The following is a 26321-nucleotide window of genomic DNA, read 5'->3' on the forward strand; positions in this document are numbered from 1 at the left end:
AACAATGTCATCAAGGCTTCTCATATAAATGATACCTCATCGAAAAATGTTAATTAAAAAAAAAAAGATATTTTATGGAAAATATTCCAAACTACTTTAGTATTACAAATTTTCCCACCATGCTAAGTGGATATTTAATTGCTCCACCTACAAACTACTGATTTATTAGACAATAATTCAGTTTCAAAAGGAAATAAAACTTAAATAACTTAACCAAAAAAGTTGAAGTTCTTGGAGTTGGCTCAACATCCATCAATAAAGTAAGAAATTTGCTGAATCAGTGTAACTTATACTCAACTTAAAACAGAGTCAAAGTGAATAAATCTTCATGACATGGTAATTGAAGTGGCAAAATTGCTGCTAAGCATATTCCAATGTTATGTTCATTTGCAACAAGGAATTACAATCTTTTTGTTAACTACAAATCAAGGGCAGGTATTAAGAACATACCAAGCAGAACCATCTCTCAACTTGATTTCTACAGGGAAAACGACTAGGGGCGGCCATAGATATGAAAAAAATAATAGGGGCATGGGAACAAATTAAACGGGGAAGAAAATAACAAATAATAGGGCTTCCATTTGTAAATTGCGCTAGCTACTACTTTCTACAGGCTTATGTGTCACTGCAGGGTTCAGACTACTACCCGACCACTTTACGACCCGAGAAAATTGCATTGTTTCCTCGCGTGTTCTGGAATAAGCCTCACGAGCATCTCAGGTGGTACTCCCTTCAATTCTGTTGGCAACAGAATAAATTAAAATTAAGCATATATATCAGCAGATGGACCAGTGGTTATCAAGTAATTCATGAATAGTAGTTCCTTGGTTGTTACCGTGAGCCTTGAAGTTGAACAATGGAGGAAGGAAACGTCCGTTTGGCAGACGGGCGTTCGGGTCACGGAGTTCATCAAAGAACGGATGAATCAAAGCCTCCAACTGTATTAATGTGGAACAGATATTAGTCATAGACCCAAATGGGTATCCCAGGTCCATGTATTGACTGCATTTTAGAATCTTTCTACTTACTGCTGTGCTTCGGAGGTTCGGAGAGTACTGAAGTAGTCTTGAAACGAGATCCACGGCTTCTGGAGGCATTCTCTTGTGAAATATCTGGTATCATAGACGTATTCACGGTTAAATTGGTAGAATCCGTAAAAGGATGAACAGGGAACTTATATAGTATACAAAGTTTTAAGTACCTTGTGCCATGGATGAGCTTTAATTTGAGGGAACTTGAATTCTGTGTAATTAGGGTTCATGCACTTAATTTCCTCTCTGGTTGGGGTTCCTAGAACCTGCAAGAGTTGTCAAAGTAAAACATTGAAGTGAGACCAAAAGAAAAAACAACAGAAAAGACTGCAAGCAAAGAAAACCTTCACAACTCTTTAGAAAAAGAAATTAAAGTTGTTAATACCTTGATTATCTCGACAAGCTGATCAACTCCGCTTTCACCAGGAAATAGCGGCTGAAAAAGTGCCGGAACACATCTTAGAATCATTTCTACTTAATAGTAACAATAGTTACACAGTGGTGATGGGAGGAATTGTACAAACCTGTCCAAGCAATAATTCAGCAAGAACACAACCAGCTGACCAGATGTCGATCGCTGTGGTGTACTCAGTCGCACCAAATATGAGTTCGGGTGCTCGATAGTATCTAGAACAGATGTAAGCTATATTTGGTTCGCCTCTAACCTGCCAGATGTAAACTAAATTAGTCTCAATATGTCACAAGCAGATCACAAAAACAAATTGAATATTTCCCAGAATACAAAGAAAACGAACCAAAACTTTTGCACTGCCAAAGTCACAAAGCTTGAGTTGGTGGGTGTGTGGATTAACCTGTTAAGAAAGTGAAAACAATCAGCTGAAGGAAATGGAAACCAAGTAAATTTGCGGTTATGAAATAATAAAAACAAGTTATTTATCAAAATATAATCAATGCTGGAGACAGAATAAACACAAACCAGTAAGTTTTGAGGCTTTATGTCTCTGTGGCATACTCCAATACTATTATGAATGTATGAAAGAGCTCTGCAAATCTGCATAGAAAGGAAAGAGAAAAATAAGAATGTTAAACCAGGCACCGAAAGATATTTTCAAAAAGAATCATCAGCCGTTCATCTTAAATAGAGTAGGTTATATTAATATGATTCAATACAAAACTTGACTATCCTTGATACACAAAAATGAAGAGGGCTGTTCGGCAAAAACCTGATAAAAATAGAGTTTAACGTATATCAGTGGCATCCTTTGGTTCATCTTGTTATAATGTTTAATCACTCTATGAACAGTCTCGGGGACATATTCAAGAACAAGATTAAGATAAAGCTCATCCTTCTCGGTCGTTGAGAAGAAACAATGCTTCAGGGAAACGACATTTGGGTGGTCTAGAAGACGCATGGTCTGCAACTCCCTATTCTTGTACCTCTTGTCCTGAAGAACCTTTTTTATTGCAACTGTTTCGCCAGTTTCCAAACATTTTGCCTGCAAAATAACATTGATAAGTCTTAAAAATAGAAAAAAGATGCAAAGTCATCCACTGTTAGCATGCTTACTACTAATTAAAAGCTTTTGAGCTGTGAACAACATACCTGAAATACAACTCCAAAAGAACCGTGTCCTACAGCACGCTCGGCCATGTAACTGATTGTCTAAAACAAGTTGTAAAAGAGAAGTCAGAAAGAAGTTAAATAACGGTTGTCTCAAGAATAAGTTTTCTGACATTCACCTGTTTTGGTTGGCCATTCTTTCCACCAATGGTCGTAACAATTATATGGCCCGTTTCAGTACCATTTCCATCAACAACGGTGGCTTCAATTTCCTGTTTTATCCAAATATATATCAGAAAAACTGTATTGTCCAAACTTAAATGGGAAAAATCAAAGTAAATTTAACTAGTGCCATGGAAAGAAGAAACAAAACAAAATCTTGGGTACCTTATCATCCCTAATTTTCATATCATTCATTTCGTCGGGCAGCCGGTCAACACCGATTGTACTCCCACCATGATCCCTTATCACAGAGGCAGGAACTACACTTACTGATGTCATTTGCTTCAAGATGTATATCCAGCAAATATCCTGAGTACAATCACTTATCTATAGAAGTAACCTGCAACGGTTGGTAAAGCTGTAAGAAGAAGCAAATAGTGGAAAATAACATAATAGAGCTTGGACAAGTGTAAAAGTATTTAAAGAAATTTCTCTCAGAAAACAGAGGATTCATCTTAAAAAAGAAAGCAAGAAACATCAAAGGAAGAAGATCAGCTAGTAACTCCAAAAACAGAAAGTCTCTACTAGACATTGAACAGATATTTCAACAGAAGTGTTGCCCCAAAAAACTATAATAATAATAATACACCTTCCTGAGAGCAAATTCAACAAGTATCATGTTGTTCCACAGCCTAAACAGCAAAAATGACCATCTAAGCTTGAGAAGCTTCAATTAAAAAAAAAAGGGATAAACATATAAGGCATCACATCATATCATTCAACCCTAATGTTTTTTCTAGAGCTTCTGCAGATAATCAAAACCCAAAAAAATGTATTAAAAAAAAAAAGCCAGAGAAAAACAAACCCTAGCTAAAACCCGACCCTTATAATACAATCGGCCAAGACAGAAATCTGGAAAACCACCACCAACGGAAGCGGCTCCACTGTATCCACCAGATCATGAAACGTGAAACAGAAAAACGAAACCTAAATCCAAGATAACCCAGATTCGATTGCCAACGAGCTTAAGGCAAAATGAAACACATAAATAAAAAATTCCAAGCAATCCCAGGAAGGGAAATAAACAAAAGGACTCCACAAACTTCAGAACAGAGAAAAAAGGAAAAGAAAAGAATCGACATGCAGAGATCAAACAAACCCTAATAAGAAAAAACAAAAGAAAGCAAAACCCATGATGTATTTCAATTAGAAGAGATCAAAAAAATCAAACCCATCAAAGAAGAGGGGAAAACAGAAGAAACCCTTTACCGATCAGCTCAAAGGCAGAAAGGAAGCGGGCGTTTTAGGGAAAACCCAGGTAGATAAAACAGGTTTCTGCAAGCAAAACTTCTTAAAAACGAAGAAGATGATGATGATGGAGAGTTGTTTGAAGAACAAGAACAAGAACAACAAAATCAACTGATTGTTTGTTGTGTTCAAATGGGGTTTTCCTAATTTGCCTGAGCAGAGAGAGGATTGAGAGAGAAGGGGAAGGGAAGAATGAGAATGCTTTTTGGAGGGGATTTGTCTGTATTTGTTAATTGTGTTTGTGAGTTGGGTGGATAATGGTGTTGGCTTTAGCTTTTTGGCTTTTTTGACAGTCAACGAAACGACAGAGCTGAATTCAAAGCTCTCATTTATATATATATATATATATATATATTTGTTTTATCAATTAATGAGTGTCCATTCTTCTTTGTTTTATTTTTTAAATTTTTAAATTTTTTTTTTTTTTTTTTTTTACTTTTCTCTTCTTTCCACAGTCTCTTCCTTTTTGACCATTCAAACCGGCCTGTCCCCACTTTTCCACTTTCAAAAAACCACTCTCTCTCTATGGCTTCTTTTTCATTCTTTTCAAAAATACAAAATTACCATTTTAACACTCTTCGTTATGTTCTAAGAGATTTTCAAATAATTCAATCATTCAAACCATGAGACTATCTAATAAAGATAATTGAGTTGAGTTAGTTTTGTTCTTGATTGAGATGGATTAAACTTTTTCTATTTTTGTTGAATTGAGTGGATCGTGGATTAGCTAAAAATTTGGGTTAACCCAATCCAACTTGAATTTTACATATATTTCTTTTTTTCAAGGTTTGATTACTTTGTACGGATTAATTTGTAAATTCTTAATATTTTTCTTTTAAAATTATTATGATATTTATTTTTGTTTAAAATTTGCAATAAATATCATAGATATTTGATATTTAATATTTGAATTTTATGATATTTTAATTAGCAGTTATGTGTTATATATAAATTTATATATTTTTGAATAAAAAATAAATTATAACTCGACAATTCAACCCAATTCGAATTTTTGGATTTGTCCAAAAAAAACACACTCAACTCAACCCAACCCAACACATATACACCTCTTGTTCTTCTTTTTCAACCTTCATTTACTATTACTATCTCTCTCAAAGCTTCAAATTCCAACTCATTAAAATCCCTTTTTAAACCTCTCTCAATTGACTAAATATGGATAGTTTTTTCAATATAATACATTGTATAGAAAATTATAATGATATTGTAGCGTTATTGAAAATTTCCACACGACAATATTCAAAGTTTTTGTGAACAAGAATCATAGAGGCATCGAAAAAATTCTTGACCTCAATTTGGGTTAAAGAGATACATGTAACATGTACTTCAAGAATCTAAATGAAGGAAGTAAGTGACTAACTTTGAATAATGTCAAGATTGATTTATAGTTTTAATGAATAGTAGCTTTTAACTTTTAAAATTAGAGAGACGAAAAAGTAATTTCAGTGTTTAATAATAAAAGTTGAATTTTACATGGATTAAATTAATTAAAAAAATATCACGTTAAACCATCATGTTCAATTGTTTTATGGGTGCAATATTGAAACTCTCAAACTTGTGGAAAAATGATCACTATTGTAGAATTTTTATTACTTTACCTAATAAATAAATGTCATACCAAACTTACTTTTCACATTTTGCTATTGGACATACTTTTTTTTTTTTTAATTATTATATAAGATTTAATTTAAGCTTTTTATCTACTGGTTTCGATATTTTGTCGACTATAAAATATATGTGTGTTTTAAATTCAAGTCGAAATTAAAAAATTAAAAAATTAAAAATAAAAACTTGTTTTTCTTTTGAAATTTGGTTAATAATTCAAATATTTACTCAATAGTGTTGGAAATCATTATCAAGAAGTGTGAAAACAAGACAATTTTTAAAAATTAAGACTTCGTTTGATAAACATTTGGTTTTTGGCTTTTTGTTTTTTAAAATTAAGTCTATAGACACTATTTCTACATCCAAATTTCTTCCCTTCGTATCTACTTTTTACCAATAATTTAAAAAACCAAGCCAAATTTTGAAAACTAAAAAAATAGCTTTTAAAATATTGCTTTTGGAATTTAGAATTTGGCTAAAAATTTAACCATTGTACTTATGATGCAAATCATTGTAAAAAATTGAAAAGAAATAGACTTAATTTTCAAAAATCAAAAACAAAAAATAAAATAGTTACTAAATAGGGACTAAATTATTATCATACAATTCTAAATTTTTAAAATATCTATTATAAAATTTGAAGTAAAAAAATGATAGTTACTATTATGCATAACAATTTGTATTTTCAAATGAACTATAATCTCTCGTTTTAGACAATTATAAATTTAATCTATAAACTCTTATGATTGTATCAAATAGATGCATGAATTTTGACAAAGGTTTGTTTAAGAAAAACTTTAGTCTCAATTTTTAATTTTATATTCAATAGAATCTATATTATTTTTAAAATGTCTATATATGTCCCTGAACTTTCAATTTATATCAAATATGACTTTGTGCTGTTCGATGGTTTTTTTACTAGAAATCTGAGGACTTAACTTGTGATGTATGTATAATATTTGGTTAAAATTACAAATTATTCGATGAGTTTTCAGATTTTATAAAAATTCATGGAACTATCCGACATAAAATAGAAAATTTAAGGTTCCATCAGACATAAAATTCAAATTTATATCTTATAGTCAATTAATTTTTTTAAAAAGAATGTTTGAATTTTGAGAGTTCTATTAGGCACAAAATCGAAAGTCAAGTGACTTATTGGACACAAAATTAAAAGTTTAGGTCATGTTTGGTAGCAATTTGGTTTTTTGTTTTTTGTTTTTGAAAATTAAACATATAGACACTACTTCTACTTCCAAATAATAAAATAATTCAACTAAAAAAAAACACCAAGACAAATTTTGAAAACTAAAAGATAGTTTCAAAACTTGTTTTTGTTTTTGAAATTTTGTTAAGAATTCAACTATTGTACTTAAGAAAAATACAAATCATTGTAAGATACGGAAATAAAATAGGTTTAATTTTAAAAAACAAAATAGTTACCAAACGAAACATTAATAAATTTCTAGACACTAAAAGAATAAGAAAGAACAAAAGTACAAACCATAATTAAACATTACAAGAAACATTACGTTTCAATAACTAAAATTATGAGTGTGTTTGAAATACATTTTCAAGTGTTTAATTTAAAAAATAAATTATTTTAAAAAAATTAAAATATTTAGCAACAATTTAAAATAATTTTTAAGCGTAATAAATTTTTATAACTTTTTAAATATATTTTAATCCATTTTTATGAAAAATATTTTTTTTAAAAAAAAACACTATTTTCACAAATCAATTCAAAACAACATATAATCTATTGTGTATATTTTGACGAAACGTTTAAACAATTATGCGATATGACTGAATTTTTTAAAGTATTTTTTATTTTTGCTTGTAGGTTGGTTGGAAGACGATATCCTGATTGCTTTACCAATATTGCCTCTTCAATGGACAAATTTATTAAAAATAAGTCAAATTTGATGAACCAATATTCTAAATTAACAAAAACAATATATATATATATATAGAAATTTCCCTTTTTAAAATATTCATAAATTTATATTCAAATAATATATTTAGTTTCTATATTTCAGATAATAAAATTTAATTCTTGTATTTTTTTATCAAATCTTAAAATTTCTTCGTATCGTATAATTTTTTTGGTTGTTTTTCAAATATAATAAAATAAATCAAAATATTTATAAATATAGTAAAATGTCATTGTGTATTCGTGATGGTCATTGATAGACTACTATCATCTATCATAAAAATGTGATGAATATTTACAAATATAGATTACTATCATCTATCATTGATAGTCAAAATATTTTCAGTATTTTTCATTTAAAATAAAATTTCTATTTTTTTTAATACAATAAAAATGCGAGGATTCAAATCACATAATCACTAACACATTAAATTTCAATATTTAAAAATACAGCAACATTATGTTGTATTGCTAAATAAGCAACAGTATACAGTCCATGTTTTTAGGTGTTTAATTTATTAAATTGGCTTTTGAATTATCAATAATTCGTGAACATTATTATCAATAATTGGTGGCAACTTTAACAAAGGAATCTTTTGAACTTATTAAAATAAAATAAAATAAAATAATTAATTAGTCAGAAGAAAAAAACAATTCTGAGAATTTTAAGATGAATGATACAAATAATGGAACATAATTAAACTATCCAAATGTTTTTTTTTTAAAGGAATATTATACCACAAAAAAGGGAGATTTGAATCTACCGTGTAAGAGAAGAAATACTAAAATGTAACCAAATTTTTTTCTTTCTTTTTTTTTTAGAACAACAAAAATTATGCTTAAATTAGTATATGAAGGTTAATGAGAATTTAATCAATGTGAACAAAACTAACAATAATTAAGTAAAAATAATGAAACTAATTAATTAATTATATGAGATAAATATTGTGATTTTTTTTTTCAAAAGAAAAGGTTAATTAGTTACCATTCTTACAAACAACCCACTCCATTGGCCGATCAAGCTTTAGGTCAAAAAAAAGATAATTACAAATTAAATAACAATTATTGACCTTTTTCAAAATCTATCCCTCTTCATTTATAGGGAATTAAATTTAAATATCTCAACAGCTTGCTATTTCTAAATCTCTTTGTTGCATTAGTTTCTATATGGATTAGAACAAATTATATGACATAACTAATAACCAAATATGTCAATTTCAAGAAGTTTGTAGATAAAATTTAGCAAAATCATGGTGGTAGATTCCGCGAATTATGAGATATTTTTTAGGTGCTAAAATTGGTTTACAATATAAATAAATGTGATTTTTTTATTATAAAAATATTCGTTGATGTCAACATCTATATACGAAAAATTTATGACATTCAAAAAGCAACAACAGTGAATTTATTTGTATGGAAGAGAATGAGACATGTAAAGAAGAATTATCCTACATACTAGTGTAGTGGACGTCACACAACACTTCGATGCTAAAGTTAGAAGGTGGAAAAAGCCTAGAGTCAAATGCTTCATCTTTTAACTCCTTTTAGGTCATTTATCTTTTCTTCTAGAATTACCCCAACAATATTAAACATAAATGATTCAAAACTTAAAGTAAAAGGAAGAGTAAACAATCACAAATGGAAAGAAAATTAAAATTTGAAGTGACATAAAATTAAAAAATCAATGCCTCATCTGGTAACCATTTCGAGAGAGTTTGAAACGTTAAGTTAGTTATTATAGTCGATGGTTATTATAGTTTGTCGATTACGATAACTTGTGATTGTTATATTTGGAATCCACTCCACCAACGTGATGTGGACTATAATAATCCACTCCACCAACTTGGACTTCTAAACAACTCATTCGTTTCTAGTTTTCTATTTTTAAAATTTATGCTTATTTCCTCTAAAATTTCAATAATAGTTTTTATATTTGTTAAAAAAACACTTGAAATTCTAAAAATAAATACAATTTTTTTAATTATTAGTTTTTTTTTTTTTAGTTTTCAAAACATGACTTGTTTTTTAATATATTAGTGAAAGTAGATAATAAAACATAGAAACTTCGTATCTATAAGTTTAATTTTGGAAAACTCCAAATTTAAAAATCAAATGCACTGAAATCATTATAAACTTGTAAATACTAATAATTTTATTTTTCCAAAAAAATGCCACATTTTCCAATAAACATAACATACAAAACAAATTTTAAAAAATCAAGCAACTTGACGACGGGCTACAAAATAAAGTGTAAAATCACTCTCATTTATTCATTTAAGTTATAAGATCACTCAATTAAGCACATAAACGTCCACTTTAAAGTATAATAATACAACAATATAGTTATGACACCACTAAATATTATAATATTTTTTCTCTATAAAAAAAAACAGACCCAGAATTTTGGGGGAGCTCGAGACAAATGAAATTCAAATAGCTTTGAATATATTATTTATTTCAAAATATATATATAGAGAGAGGAAATTTCCCATGTTTTCTAATTAAAAATATTTGACCAACCCAATCCAACCTAATGTCTACTTTTTTTTTTCCTTTTTTTCTTTTTTCCTTTTTCTATTACTGGCTACGGCGTTGATTGGCTATCTAATTTTGAGGCTGACCCCATAACTATTCTTATTCAAACAAAACGCGCATATGTTTTAATGACGTTTGGAAAAAGGCACCTTTTTCGATTCTTTTCTAGATGGCCCTCTATTTATGTCTTCATATTTGGCTTTCTTCCTTTTTTGTTTCGTTTATGAATTATGTTTTCGTACGAAGATTTTTTACTTTGAATGTTGTTGATGACTCTAATAGAATATTGTTTGAAGTGAAATAACGTTGGAATATACTATATTTCTTACTTTTAGGATATGTCCTACGTCGAGTTGATCATGCGGTTTCGTCACAAGGCTACCAAACAACCGTAATGACATTTAATTAGGGCAACGAAATTACTAGAGTTTCCTCGATGCCATTGTGCAAATTGACGGAGGGTCATCTTGAAGAAGAAAATCCCTTATTGACTATTTCTCTTTGTTTTTCTCCATTTTAAGGTAAGAGTATATCTTGGGAGAGGAAACCACGAAACATTTTTTTTCAATTAGGACTTATGGACTTTATCTTTATATCTTCATTAAATACTTTGTGGTTTGTTCTCTTTTTACTCGTAGATAGATAGTTGTTGATAGGAGTCTACAAAATCTAACAACTACATGCATGCTCGTAATGATATGAACTTTAAAAAAAATTCATGATGTTCATACACAAAATTTTGTTAATGGTAAGTGTTGGTGAAATTTTCTTATTTTTTAAATGAAAGGAAAAGAAAAGTGGAGAATCCCACATCCGTTGGGACAACAAGAAGATGTCTTCTTATTTACCCTTACTTTTCCTTATGGGTTTGGGACCTAAGGGGTATCCAAGTTTTAGAAGGGGTGAAGAGATAGGCAAATGAGGGTTTGATGGTCTTTCCCATGCGTGGGTCGCCGTCGTCCGTTTAATAATCATTTGGTTTTTGCCCGTTAACACGTGCACATTACTTCGTTTTGCACACTTGACGTTGGCCATCGCCTATGTTACTTCAATTTGCACGTTCACAGTTGGACTTCATGGTTTTCGATGCAATTCTGATCGAGTCGTGACATTCTTTTCGAATTGCTTACACAAAGGACAGAGCTGCGAAACGTCTTAAAGAGAGTGTGATCTGTGATTCATCCTTTCACAAGTTTCCATTTTGTAGCTTGTTTCCACTATTGGTAATTTCTGAGTTTCCATTCCTGTCACTTTCGCCGAATAGTCATTCCAGCAATTTTAAGACGTGTTGATTTGCCGTTGTTCGTGATGGTCGTATCAACACAGAACAACATTCAAGCATTGGAAGCAAAAGATGTTGTTTTTCCTCACTATGAAGAAAGTTTTTTATGCTTGCACCACGAAGAAGTCAATTGTCTCACAAACAGATTTGACAGAACAACAGATTAATGATTGGGAAGAAAATGATTTTTTTTAAAAAAAGTCTTATTTTAAATTGTTTGACTGATGACCTATATGACTATTACAGCACGATGACAGCAGCAAAAGAAGTCTGGGATATCCTAAAAAAAAAAAATGATATCGAAGTGGTCGGTACAAAAAAGTATGTTGCCGGCCGTTATTTGAAGTTCCAAATGACTACGAAAAATCTGTGGAGCTTTGATCTCATAAATTACAGAAGATTTCTCATGAAATCATTAGCGAAGATATGCCTCTAAATAAGGAATTTCATGTTGTTATTATTAATAAGTTACCCCCTATGTGGAAGGATTTTAAAAATATATTGAGGCATAAAAACAAGAAATTTTCCTTGGAAAGTATGATAACATGCCTGAGGACTGAGGAGGAAGCTCGAAAGTAGGATCAAAGGGGGGAGGTAAACATTATACCAAGAAAGTTTGCCTCTGCTTTCTGAAACTTGGACTAAAGCCAAAGGGAAACAAGATGAAAGTTCATAATCGTGGATCCAGCAACCAAAAGAGTCAAAAGAATAATAATAATAATAAAAACCCTAAAGAGAAACGGTACAATTTCTTTGTTTTAACTGTAACAAGTCTGTGTATATGGCTAGGAACTGTAGGGGACAGGCGTTGTCTTGCTGTGCAGGGGAATTTGACTAAAGATGAATTAGTTTCCATGATCACAGAAGTAAATGTAATTAGAGGGTTCTAAGGGGTGATGGCTAAACTCTGGCGCTACACGTCATGTCTGTCATGATCATGATTTATTTAAATCATATTCTGAAACTAATGATAGAAATATAATGTTGGGGGATCACCACTCAACAATAGTTGCTGGAATCGACGAGGTAGAGCTGAAGTTTACCTCTGGAAAGACTGTCATTCTAAAAGAAGTTTTGCACACTACGGAAATAAGGAATAATTTGGTCTCGGGCTATCTCCTCAATAAGGCTAGCTTGACTCATGTCGTAGGGACTGACTTATATACCCTCACTAAAAATAGTGTCATCATAGATAAGGGATATGCAACTAATAAGATGTTCAAACTAAACCTTAATATGAATAAAGCTCAATGTTCTGCTTATATGTTGTGTTCTTTTAATGTCTGGTATGTTAGCCTTGCCATGTTAATAAATGAATAATTAGTACCATGAGTTGGTTGGAAATGATTCCTAAATCATCCATGAATGACTTTGATAAAAATGCGAATACTGTAGTAGGGCTCAAATAACTAAGACTTCGCATAAATCTGTATTTAGGAAATCAGAGCCTCTAGATTTGATTCATTCAGACTCAAGTGAATTTGATGGTATCTTGACTAGGAATAGTAAAATATACTTTATTACTTTTATTGATGACTGCTCTGACTTCACATTTGTATATTTACTGAAAAATAAAAGTGATGCTCTTAACATGTTTAAATTGTTTGCGACTGAAATAGAAAACAAATTTAACATAAAAGTTAAGAGACTTCATAGCGATAGAATAACTTGTTAAGAGACTTCGTAGCGATAGTATAACTTAATACAACTCAGATGAATTTAATAAATTCTATGCGAATTCATGAAAAGACGACACCTTATTCTCCTGAAATGTGTGAAAAAGCTTAAAGAAAATATAAAACTCTAGTTGAACTAGTAGTTGCTATTTTACTTAATTCAAGAGTTGCATCTTATTGGTGGGGTGAAATTATCCTAATTGTGTGTTATATATTTAATAAAATATCAAAGTCTAAAAATACAACTTCTCCTTATGAAGTCCTTAAGAATAAGAAACCGAACTTGTCATATTTTAAAATTTGGAGGTATCTAGTCTATGTAAGAATACCATATCCCAAGAGAAGAAAGTTTATTAGTAGAGCCTATGAATGTATCTTTACATGATATGTAGTAAATAGTAAAGCCAATAGGTTTTATGACTTAATGAATCAAGTGATTATAGAATCAAATGATGTTGGCTTCTTTGAGGATAAATTTCTCTTTAAATCAAGGAAAAGTGAGGGCTTGAAATCTAGTAGTCTACCATTATTTATAAATCAAACTTCAAATGAGGAAGCAAACCCATAACCCATAAGAAGCAAAAGAACTCGTATTGTTAAGGACTTTTAGGATGACTTCCAAACTTTCAATGCAGAAGAAGATCTTAAGAACCTAAAAAATGCTCTTTCCTTAATATATGCCAATTTATGACAAGAAGTAATAAATGATGAAATGGACTTCATTGAGTCAAATAGGACTTGGCATTTAGTAGACCTATCTCCTGGTTGCAAGGCAATAGGATGAAATGAATTTTGAGGAAGAAACTCAAACCTAATAGAACAATTGACAAGTACAAAGCCAGACTTGTAGCTAAGGGTATTAGACAAAGAAAAAACATAGACTTTTTTGACACCTTCTTTCCTGTGAGAATTACCTCAATCCATGTGTTGTTTTCCCTCGTTGGCCTAAACAACCTTTTAGAACATCAGATGGATGTAGAGATTGCATTCCTTAACGGGGAAACTTGAAGAGGAGATTTATATAGAACAACTTGAATGCTTCATAGTCCATGGTCAAAAGAACAAGGTATGCAATTTAGATAAATCTCTTTATGACTTGAAACAAGCTCCTAAGCAATGACATGAAAAATTTGATAATCTAGTCATATCTAAAGGATTCAAAGTTAATGAAAGTGACAAATACATATATTATAAGTTTGAAAATAATCTATGCACTATCATATGCTTGTATGTTGATGATTTGCTAATTTTTGGATCGAACTTGCACGTTATAAATTATGTGAAATCCATGTTGAATGCAAGCTTTGATATGAAAGACTTAGGAGAAGAAAATGTAATCTTAGGCATTAAAGTGACTAGGTCTGAAAAAAGGGAATTTCTTTAGATCAATCTCATTATTTATAAAAGATTTTAAAGAAATGTAATTACTTTGAATGTAAACCAACATGTACTCCTTATGGTCCTAGTGTTAAGTTGCTCAAGAACACCGGTGACAATGTTAATCAATCCAAGTATACGAGTATCATAGGCAATCTCAGATATGTTGCTGACTGCACTAGGCCTGATATAACTTATGTTGTAGGATTACTATGTAAATTCACAAACAGGCCCAATATAGAGCATTGGAATGTTGTAGAAAGGGTTATGAGGTAATTGAGGAAAACCCATAACCTAGGATTACATTGTCAAAAGTTTTCCATTGTCCTAGAAGGGTACAATGATGCTGATTAGAACTTCTTCTCAGATGACTCAAAAGGCTACCAGTGGATATATTTTTAATATAGCAGATGGAGTTGTTTCTTGGAAGTCTAAGAAACAAACTATTTTAGCACATACAACAATGAAGTAAAAAATGATAGCGCTAGCAATAACTGGCAAAGATGCAGGCTGACTTAGAAGTCTGCTATAGAGATTTCCTTATGAGAAAAAATCCGTACCAACCATATTGATCCATTGCAATAGTACTGCAAAAATCATAAAAGTTCAAAATCATTATTACAATGGGAAGAGATGACAAATATGTCGTAAGCACAATACCATTAGAGAGTTCCTTACTACTGGTGCAATTAGAGTGGATTGTATATAGACTGATGAAAACTTGGTAGATCCTTTGACAAAAGAACTTGCCATAGAGAAGGTTTTTAAAACCTCAACAAGAATGGGACTCATGCCTATAAAAAGATGAATCAATTGTGAGGAAAACCCCACTTGTAGACTAAAGATCCTAAGAAACAAGTTCAAAGGGTAATAACTGATCACAAGTGATATAAAGTGAATCATGCTACAAATAAAACAAAGTCCCTTTCCTATGACCTAGAGTCTCAACATGATATCCTAAAGCAAATGAAAGGTTGAACTTGAAAACTCTAAACATGGAGAACCAATGAGCGGAAGCAGATCGTTCCAAATCTCATTGTAAAAGAACATCAACATTTACAATCTAACATAAGACAGTTATGCATCATAAATTACAACATGCTAATAAGACTAAAAACAAAAGGGATCGAGTGAATCATACCTTTGAAGAACTTTTCTTCTAGTATTCCCTCGATCAATACCAACAAGGCACCCAACAACACGAACGCAACGCCTTTGGAATATCCTTGAACAACAACGAGTGAAACTCGATCCTCAACCCTTCAACAGAAACTCGACACTACCACAAGGATACCTTGGTATTCTTGGTGTGAGAATCTAGGAGGTGTGGGCTCTGTGTGGATTTGATAGAGGGAGGGAGGAACTGAACGATCGTGTAGACGATCGAGTAAGTGGGAGAAGACGGAAGTCTATCGTGTAGACTTGGGTATTCGATCGTTTAGTAGTCAATAGTTATCGATAGTATACTTGTTCCTCGATCGTTTACTCTCTAAAGGCTATCGTATAACCTTTTTCTTTATGCGCATTGGATTATGAAAAAATGAAAATGATTTTCATTTTATCCATCAGTTACCATAACTGATTATAACTTTCCACTAAGTTGGTTGTTAGGAGAAAAAAAACTGAAATTCAATTATCTCATAATTAATTTAATTAACTATAAATATAATAATTAATTTATCATATTTTATTTATAACCTATAGTTTTAATATCACATCATATGTAATATATAAACCATAATTCTTTTTCTCCTTTATGGCATTTATTATAAATCATATTTCTATTAATTCCTCCAATAATATATCAAATACATTAAATCAATTATATCACATATAATTGAATCAATTTAATTATATCATATATAATCAAATTCCCTCTTGTTAATTTGAACACTTCAAACTAAGCCAAAAACTGATTCTCAACATGAATCCATTGAGCTACCAAAGGGACTTTATGGACTTGTAGCTTGAAGCTCCAACAGTACGTGAATAACTGACTAAACTCTTTAATCACGATATCCACCATCCATCAACTGTCGAACATTCCACTAAAAAATGACAGATGCACTTTTCGCACTATAGATATATTTATGTGTTGATTAGATATAACCAATCAACAGTACGATGACCCTTCATAAATCGCTCATAAGTACAGTTGGGCCAATTTACCGTTTTGCCCATGTAGTTACATCTAACTTTTTAAGTACCACTGATTCCTCTAATGAATAATACATCATAGTCTCACTATGAGTACACCCGTCTCGGGCCAAGAGAATGTGTGACACCACATTGTTCAAGCCCTAGAATCAGCCCTTAAGGGAGTAATCTATCTACTTAGTAATCTATCTACTTACCCCTACTTCGAGGAATGAATGAATTCTGTCTTGTGTAGCTGAGTTTCCAGTTCCCCAATCAGACGAATCCCCAAAATGGTAGGTTTGAGTTGGTGATTTGGTCACTCACACCCATGCAAATCAAAGAATTGTCCTCATAGGCAGAAGTTCACAACTCACTCAGGATTAAGGTCATGTTACCAATGATCATTCTAGTGAAATGAAAATCTCTGTCATAAACGGCGTTATATAACAAGACTAAACATTTTGTGGTCCGGTCTTATACAAACTCCTTTGTATAGACATCCCCGCTCACATGTCTAATACACGAATAGTCAGGACCAGACCATTTGGTAGCACTTTACAACACTTGTAACACCTACAAAGCAGGCCACACTCGTAGCGTCATCAGGATAAGGTTTCCCTCTTTTATCCATATACTACAAACTATTTAGGTTATCACTTAAAGCACGATCCACTTGTATGTCTCCACATACATGCTTAAGTTGCAATGATAACTAGGAATCTTAGTTATTAGTTTGTGGTTAGTGCAACAAGAATATCTCATATTTCATAGACTGAAGTGAATAAAATATCTCATATTATAAATCACCAAATGTTTATTCATACAGATATTTATAAACTACAGGATCCTACGAGATCTAGGGCATCAACCACAACAGAACTTAGTACTTAATGAGATCTATACTTGATGTGAAGTGGAGTATCTAGCTACAGAAGTACTATTGATAAACTTACATGTGAATGTGGAAGTGGGGGCCGCTACCAATGGATTTTTAGACAAATTCTCTAGAGCGTTCACTAAACTGGGATACACATGCTACGCCTTAAAGCATGGACTTTCGAACTACACTCTAATAATGTTGTGTATAAGATGTTGTTAGAGATAGAGTTCAAACTAGGAGTTGCTCTAGTATATTCTAAATCATCTTCAAATCATCTTCACTATATAAAAGTTTCTATAAAATATATAACTTTTTATACTCTATTCTATGTAGTAGTATATATTATCGTAGTAGTATAGATGGGGAGGGAGAAACTTTATCCCTAGTTTCTATAAAATATATAACTTTCCACTAACCGGGAGATGGGGAGGGGACGGGGAACATAATCCCCATTTATCTAATAGGAAAAAATTTATCCCTACATCCAACTACTGAAGTGAAGCAAGTTTTACGATTTTTTAATGAAACCTGTTGCTAATATACTAAACAAATATTACATATTTTTTTTATATTAAACAAGTAAACCATAAACATGTAAAACATTCGTTATTTGAGGGAGCACGTGCCCTACCCCTTAATAGATTCTCCCTTGATGTTGGTGGGTGTGGTTAATAGAAAAGTATGGTAATTATTAGATAAATTATTGATTGGGTAATTTAAGTCATAAATATGAATTGATTAACAATTACGTAAAGAAAAATAATTAAGTAGATTTAAATCTCATTTTATATGTTTATCGTTCCGGTTAGTAACCATTTAGATTTTTTTTTGTTTCTCAAAATTAAGCCTATAGTTGCTTTTTTTGTTATCTACCTTTTACCATTGGTTTTAAAAATTAAGCCACATTTTGAAAACTAAAAAAAGTAGCTTTTAAAATTTTGTTTTTGTTTTCGAAATGTGGCCAAGAATTCACCATTGTACTTAAAAATATACAAACCATTGTAAGAAATGAGGAGAAAATATGCTTAATTTTTAAAAATCAAAAACTAAAAACCAAAAACTAAATGTCAAATTGGTCTTAGACTTTTAAACTTTTTTTTTGTTTAAAATTTTCAAATAACTAACTCGTTTTTATTTTATTTGGATATATGTATTTTCAAAATAATTATTTTACTTCCCCTTTTAAAAAACCTATTTTAATTAACCACATTGGTTTATTGAGCTAGATGAACTCAATTTTAAAAAACCAAATAATTTTTAAATGAGACTTATATTTTTTATTTCATTGTGATGGAAACACTTTTCTTCTTTGGAATATTGAATTTTTTGAAATAATTTTTATTTTTATTTTTTTAATTATTTAAGTTCAACAAACATTTAGAGTAAGAGAATTTGAGCTTGTAGCCTTTTGGTTGATGACATATATGTTTAGATAATATAATATTAAATTTATGTTAAATTTTTTTTTGGATCAATTGGTGATTTAACAATATGGTTTAACTGGTTGAAGTATATTCCATTTCGTTGATTTTTTTTTTTGAAGAGGATATATATTATTTGAAAACAAAAGTAATTGTTTCTGGTCATGTTTCACAATTATTTGGTTTTTTTAATTCGTGTTTATTTGTCAAGGTTTTCATTTTTGAGTAAAAGTGTAAATTTTCAACCAAATTTCGAAAACAAAAATACTTTTTTTAGTTTTTGAAATATGACTTCAATTTTGAAAACACTACTAAAACAATAACATAAAAATCAATAAATAGAAAGCATTTATAATTTTATTTTTAAAAGACAAAAATAAATAATTGAAACCATTTTAGAAGTGATTGGATAAAAGTAAATAACAAGGGATAGAAATCAATAGTGTTTATAAGCTTAATTTTGAAAAAGTAAAAAACAAATAAAAAATTATCAAACAAGACATTAAAACTCATTGTTTTTTTGTTTTCAAATTTTAGCTCCAATGTTAAAACCAATTTTAAAGTGGTTAGATAAGGAAAGAAATAAACTCTCTTGTATTATAAGCTTAATTTTCATAAATAAATAAATAAATAAATATCAGATGATTCTTAAATAGCTTTATTATTTATCCTACTTTCACATGGGTGCATTTAATTGATGAATGGTAGAGAAATTCCCAAAAAACTTGTCCTGTTCTAGTTGAAGAAATCCATCGAATTATAAACATTTTTCCTTAAAAATATAAGAAAATAGATTAAGATAGACAGTCGATTTAAACATAGCTCAACTAACATAAAAACATATACTCGTACTCTCAACCAAAATCTAGAAATTCAAATCCTCCACTGCATGTTTAGGAATGTTCAATTTTGTAAATACTTGTTCCAAACAAAGAGGAAATAATTTCTATTGTTATATGAAACATTTATGAGTCCATCAACTTTCGTTGTCTCCATAAAACAATTTTACTCACTTTACTACTTGGGTTTCTTGAATAATTATCTTACAGGATAGAATAGATTAACTTTTTTATAAAAGCAACACCTCGTTCACAAGATCTAATGAATTATACTTTGTGGAAATAAACCAAACTTAACGAATTTACAAAAAAGTGAGAAATGTTTTTATGGGAGAAAAGTAATGGTGAAAAAACTCCGTTTTGTAATTTGAAGAAGAAACATATTTATAGACTATCCATGGTTATTTGAACACTGTGGTCTCTTATTTAAATTGATTAATTACAAAAAGATATCTTCGTTTATGAAACGCTACCCTAACGGTGAATGGCATGCATCAAAACCAAGCCCCATAATCTGAATCCAAATCGTATCAACCACTAAAGAAGCGACAAATTTGCAAATTGCTGAATCTGCTGATTGTGAATGCCAACTGCAACTTCCTGCTCCTCTTGCAGTCTCACAGGACTCCAAATTTATGTAACTACTCCCCATTAATTATATCATCAACAAACCATCTTTTTCATTTGCTTCTCAAAAACCCCATTTCCTCATTTGATCTCAAACCCATTCTTCATCCTTCTTCACCCATTTCAGGCTTTCAGCTCGAGGGGTCGAAGGATTTGTCTTTGATTTCTTTCAGAAATGTTCCAATCGCCTGTGGAAGAAGGATGGCGATATTGGGTTCGATGGCAAGTGCCTGTTTGTGGTCTGATAATCGCTGTTCCCTGTGTTTTTGCTCTGAAATTCATCAGAAAGTCAATGGCTAATCCGCTGCTTCTCAGTGATTTATGGGCTACTTGTTGGATTCACCTTAGTCCTATATGGCTTTTACTTTACAGGGCTTTTGCTTTTGTTTGCTGTGTTCAACTACTGTATGAGATTGTTGCCTTGCATGGACCTTTTGTCTTCTTTTTCTACACTCAGTAAGTTCAGTTCCACTGTTAAATCGTCTTCTCCCTGACTTAGTTTGTAAGCTAGTTAGATGATATAATATTAATTTTACTTCACCTTCACCTTAAGCTTTTGGGTCAATGTTATATACTTCTCGATTAATATTGATTTTCACTTGTTGGGTCTTCTACGTATTTCAAGCCCACAAATGAAGTGTTAGATGATGGTTCAATTGGCGATTTAACAGAAACAATGGAAATGATTAAGTTTGCAACCAGAGTTCTTAAACTCTCTGGGTTTTACCTCTTTTTGTTGTCTAATATATTTCGTTTCTTTGGTGGAACTGATCTTTCTAGGTGGACAATGGCTTTAGTAGCAATCTATTTTGCGGTATGTCTGTTATGAATCTGGCCTATATGGTTTTGGTTAAGTTGCAATTTAGCCCCTCCAATGGTTTAGTTTTAATTTAGTTCCTATAATGTTAACATTTTCAATTTATCCCTTAGAGTTTGGTTAAACCTCATAACTTGTTACTTAACTGTCTTTTACCCTCTCCAAACACTCATTTTCACTTATCTCACTCAACATTAGGCCATAATTAGAATCATTCCCTCATTGCCACATAATATTATTACAACTTGTAACGACTCAACGATGATTATAGAGAATTTGTGAGGTTTAATCAAATTATAGGGACAGTGTTTAAACTTTTAAAATCATAGGGATCAAGTTGAAAGTTTTACAATTATATGGATGAAATTGAAGCTAAACTCAAATGTAAGGACCAAATTTATAATTTAACCTAAAAGTCTTATTTAGATTGCTTCAAAATTATTTGAAATTAGTCATTCTACCTGAATTTTTTTTTTCGTTCTTGTTTACCATGCAGCTGGGGACAATTGTATCTGCATATGGATATTGTTATCCTTCCAGGAAAACTCAGTCCAAAAATAAGGAGGATGTTAAACTCATCGACAAAGATTTGAAAAAGAATGGAGACAGTGTTAAAGAGGATACCATCAAGGTGCAAAGCAAATATGCTCAAGAGGAGTTTCAGGAGAAAGCAGGATATTTGGGAACTCTAATGCAAATGGCATATCTGGTTCATTCCAAATGCTCTCTACACTATGATCTTTTGTCCTTTCTCAACGTTTTTGATCAAAATATTTTATGGATATTTCTGTCCTCAATATATCTCCTTCGCTTAGTGGGTGTATACATAATGCTTCATAAGTGTCTGCATTGTTACTAAATTGCTTGGTTGATACATCATAGCTCATGAAGATGGAAAATTTGGAACCTATCAGATCAAGTTGAACTTCTGTAAAGAGTTTTCTAAGTTCCTTCTTTACACTTTACGCCAAACTGTAAGCTCATTGGCGGTTTTTTGAGGATCTCTTGTCTCATCTTTTGTATTCTTTCTGTGATTCTGAGTAGATAATACTTCCTCATTTACTTCAGAGAGCTATGTGACCTTTTAAAAATACGCTAAACTAGGCTACATACAAGATTCTCTACTTTCATTACTAATAAATGTTATTTCTCATTCTTTTAGAAGAATCTGTGTCAATAGTTGCCTCATTGTACACGTTTTCTTCTTCTTTCTGTGAGCTTTTGCATTACCTGTCCTTTTTATGAATTGCAGGCAGCAGCAGGTGCTTCTGTATTAACTGACGTAGTGTTTTGGTGTCTTCTCGTGCCATTTTTACTTGGTGAAAGTTTCCATGTCAGCCTGGTGTGTATTGACTTTCCTTGGTCAATTTGATTATCTGCCTGTGATATAATCTTCTCATTGGTTCAGAATCCTTCTTAGTTCCTTTGTATTCTTAATCAGGCTTGGTGACCAAAAATCTTGGAGAAATAACTTTATTATCATCCATAACTTCACATTCTTAGTCCTTTGGATTGTGCTAAGATGAAAACATACTCTGCAGAAAGTACAATAAGCACTACTACTACATTATGTATATTGCATCTTTTTTAGGCTAAATTACAAAAAGTACCTCTGAATTTTTCTTTTGTTTCAAAAAAATTCCCACCCTTTCAAAAGTTGCAATACTATACTTGACTTTTCATAAACACTTCAAAACCACCCTCGGAGCAGAAATCTATTAGAATGTTGGATGAAAGTTAGGACTTGAAACGGTGTTCTGGTAACCTAGAACGGAAGTTGGTACTCGGATTTCTATTCTAAGGTAGTATCGAAATGTTTATGAAAGGCCAATGATAATATTGCAACTTTGGAAGAATAGAGGTATTTTAGATGGCAAAATGTAGGGGTTTTGTTTTTTTTTTTTTGATAATTTAGCTCATCTTCTTATGACACGTTTTTATGTTGTGGAGACGGAGGAGGGTCCTAGTTGAAGGGGATTCTTGTAACATTAGGCTTGGTGTTTACCGTTTATTAGGTTATTATTTTTTTGAGTTGTGCTTACTATAATTTTCTTATATTTTGTTGCATTAGATTGATGGAAGTAACAGGTTGTATGATGATATTATGGACTATCTACTGCAAATTTCATTTGGCTCTAGCATTTTTTTTAAATCATCACACTAGATCTACATGCTTAAGCTAAAAGGCCAGAGCAAATTAGGATCAAATTCTGTGGGGGTACCTAGATAAGAATATATTGGTGTGGTATTAGTAAGGGATATAAGGGTAATTAGATAAGAAGTTAGTTAGTGAATCTTGTTATAAATAGGAGTGTGAATGAGTGAAGGTAGGCAATTTTATGGAGTGATTTAGGGCTTGAATGTGTACACTCAAGAGGGAAGTTCCAAGTGCCTATATACTTGGCTTATCCTATAGTTATTCCTTTATATTTCACTATATTTCATATCTTAATTCTAATTAGGAGGTTTCCGAACAAAAACCAAACACACTATATATGAAAATGAACTTAATATCATCAGTTTTGATACTATATTGAATCACCGCTACATCTGAATGCTTAGGATAGAGAAAATTTGATGTGTTTTTCTCTTTACATTTGTCAAAAACCATTCTCTTAGCTGAAAGTGCAAAACTATGCGTACTTTTTGTTGAGTTTACATTTTTGTTTAGTGAGACTAAAAGAACAACAGTTGGATCCCTCAAAACTCTCTTCATTTTACAATAGTACGTTGCAACATTCCAGTTTCCACTGCATACTTCACTTCCATTCCTTTTGTATCATTTGTTCTTGGCAGTTGATTGGTTCCATCCATGCTCTGAATGCTGTTTTTCTTCTTGGAGACACTGCTCTCAATAGCCTTGTAAGTGACATGTTCAACAAGGAACCAAAGTTCCTCTTATTCTTTCACTTTTTGGATCTCAAAGACTCTTCAATCTCTTGTCCATGCTCAACCAAAATGCTTCGCTTTTGCAGTCATTTCCTTTCAGCGGTTTCGCATACTTCGTGGCCTTCGGTGGTCTCTATGTCGTTTTCCAGTGGACCGTCCATGCATGCTGTATAAATTGGTATGCAATTGATTCCTGTTCTTGAGTTTCTTTTTGGTATCTTTTAAAAGAGAGAAAATAATAGACTTGTGTTAACTTACTTCAGGTGGCCATATCCTTTCTTTGAGCTCAGTACACCTTGGGCTCCTCTCTGGTATGCTGATTAGTGATTACAACTCATGTCTCTCTCTCACACACACATTAAATTGCATCTAAACTCGAGACTTTAAGTCGATAAGTTATTATGGTAGGAATTTCAAAAATCCTTTGACACCATGTTTAATTACTACTAAATTCAAAAGTTTAAATCAATAGTTAGGATATGTTTTGATAGTTTATGTCTATTCTTAACGCTCTCCCTCATTTTTGAGTTACAAAAATAGGATGGCTCTTGAAGAAAATGACATTGTAGGTATCTTGAACACGGGAGTTCCTTTACTTTTACCTTATTAAATTACTTCAAAATTTGAAAACCTAAGCTGATATATTAGGATATGTTTGATCTTTTGTATACCATTTTAACAGAAATATTTAGTGAGTTGTGATATTTTGACTACAGGTATCTTGGTTTAGCAGTGATTCACATCCCCTGTTATGGAATATATGCACTTATTGTGAAGGCAAAATACTCACTTCTGCCAAGATTGTTTCCTCGTGCTTTTGTCAAATCATTGTAGCCTCTCTCTTTATATATATATAATAATTAAAAGTGCCTGGTCTTATATTTATAAAGCACTGGAAATGCAATATTTTCTATTCTAAAACTATATTTTTAATTAATATTAATTAGAAGAGAGAAAAAACATGTTAGCCATTTGCAATTTTTGCTGATATTTATGTTGTATTTTCTTTTTTAGCTAATAGATGCAGTTTGATGTCAATTCGATGCATCTCATCGGGTGAAGATGATTACACATTAAATTGGTGCATCCACTTTTATATTGTGTGTGATGTGCATGTGTAAAAGAAAAGCAAATTACTTGTGTTTACATTCTTTAAAAAAAGTTGTGAGATCAAAGATTAGGAAAAAATGCAAAAAATTTAGAGAATTTTATCCAATAAAAGTAGTTATACGGTGAAACAATGCATCTTTCTTTTTTGTATGAGAGTGACTTCGACTGTAGATATGTGAAAATGTTAAAATACAAATTGTTGTATCGTTTATGTTACCATACTAAAATATTAACATATTTATTCAATAATTTTAATCCTATCATAATTTTTCTCCATTTCTACTATATAGAAGATTGTTCTTTTTAAAAAAACAATAATATGAAAACATTAAAATTAAAATTGTTACACTGTCTAAGTCTTAACAAATAACCCCAGGGAGTTATTGTAATATATTAAATCAAATTTAATATATATAATAAAATAATATTATTTAATTATCATATATTTAATTTAATTTGAATCATATTCAAATAATAGCTCTCACATAATCTATAGTTTTAATATGAATCTCATTCATATTAATTATAATTTATAGTTTTAATATGAATCTTATTCATATAATTAATATTCGAATTTTATTTATCTCTCACATGTTATGAAGTATAATTTTGAATCTTATTCAAAATTAACTTTATATTATAATGTATCTATATACATTATATTAAGAAGGCTGTTTAAATATAGAAAAATGAGTCAAACTATTTACAAAATGTAACAAAATTTAACAAATCCTCGTGATACATCATTTTCTTTACTAACTACAGTGTAAAATACATAATGAATACATTCTCATAGAGAACTTTTAGTGAGCTCTCTTAACCGCTCCCCCCTCCCCCAAGCCCATATGTTGTGAAGAACATACATTGAGCTTGTTTCTTAATGGAAGAAATGAGGTAGGAAATAGAGATTTTGTGAATACATATGCAATTTGCGCACTAGTTGGAATGTGTTGTATTATGATTTTCTTTTATCGAACAAGATCTCGAACAAAATAAATGTCAATTTCTTTGTACGAGAACGTAAAACTAGATTTGTACTTAAGTGTACTGCACTATGGTTATCACACTATAGAGTTGGAGGCTGCCATAATCGAACATGTAAATCTGTGAATAGTGAATGTAACCATATTAATTCTGAAGAAGCAAGAGC

General features: G+C 31.0%; 2 protein-coding genes across 2 annotated transcripts; one reads left to right on the top strand and one right to left on the bottom strand.

Annotated features, from left to right (window-relative positions):
• Positions 1–315: 315 nt before the first annotated feature.
• Positions 316–4354, bottom strand: LOC120091633 (glycogen synthase kinase-3 homolog MsK-3). Its single transcript, XM_039049735.2, has 13 exons — positions 3985–4354; positions 2941–3115; positions 2733–2825; positions 2596–2655; positions 2216–2488; positions 1969–2043; positions 1787–1843; positions 1556–1696; positions 1417–1467; positions 1202–1297; positions 1029–1112; positions 836–938; positions 316–738 (listed from the first exon to the last, which is right to left on the bottom strand). The coding sequence occupies exons 2-13, from the start codon at positions 3052–3054 to the stop codon at positions 656–658; spliced, it is 1230 nt and encodes a 409-aa protein (XP_038905663.2). The 5' UTR covers positions 3055–3115; positions 3985–4354; the 3' UTR covers positions 316–655.
• A 15787-nt stretch (positions 4355–20141) lies between these two features.
• LOC120091507 (uncharacterized) lies at positions 20142–25039 on the top strand. Its single transcript, XM_039049575.2, has 9 exons — positions 20142–20365; positions 20483–20811; positions 21136–21169; positions 21669–21881; positions 22425–22514; positions 23969–24034; positions 24148–24239; positions 24325–24372; positions 24778–25039. Exons 2-9 carry the CDS (start codon positions 20531–20533, stop codon positions 24893–24895), a joined length of 942 nt encoding a protein of 313 aa, XP_038905503.1. The 5' UTR covers positions 20142–20365; positions 20483–20530; the 3' UTR covers positions 24896–25039.
• Positions 25040–26321: the final 1282 nt, after the last annotated feature.

This window comes from Benincasa hispida, chromosome 11, assembly GCF_027475165.1.
Source record: "Benincasa hispida cultivar pf3 chromosome 11, pf3_genome.v1.1, whole genome shotgun sequence".
Taxonomy (NCBI): Eukaryota; Viridiplantae; Streptophyta; class Magnoliopsida; order Cucurbitales; family Cucurbitaceae; genus Benincasa; species Benincasa hispida.

Bases quoted from the DNA above. Each gene is read 5' to 3' on its own strand.
- LOC120091633 (XM_039049735.2), bottom strand. From the start codon at position 3,054: ATGACATCAGTAAGTGTAGTTCCTGCCTCTGTGATAAGGGATCATGGT. The intron at 2,044-2,215 runs GTTTTTGCCGAA...CTTTCTATGCAG, and splicing joins TTAAACTCTATTTTTATCAG to ATTTGCAGAGCTCTTTCATA. The intron at 939-1,028 runs GTAAGTAGAAAG...ACATTAATACAG, and splicing joins CGAACCTCCGAAGCACAGCA to TTGGAGGCTTTGATTCATCC.
- LOC120091507 (XM_039049575.2), top strand. From the start codon at position 20,531: ATGTTCCAATCGCCTGTGGAAGAAGGATGGCGATATTGGGTTCGATGG. The intron at 20,812-21,135 runs GTAAGTTCAGTT...TGATCTTTCTAG, and splicing joins GTCTTCTTTTTCTACACTCA to GTGGACAATGGCTTTAGTAG. The intron at 21,882-22,424 runs GTTCATTCCAAA...TATGAATTGCAG, and splicing joins TAATGCAAATGGCATATCTG to GCAGCAGCAGGTGCTTCTGT.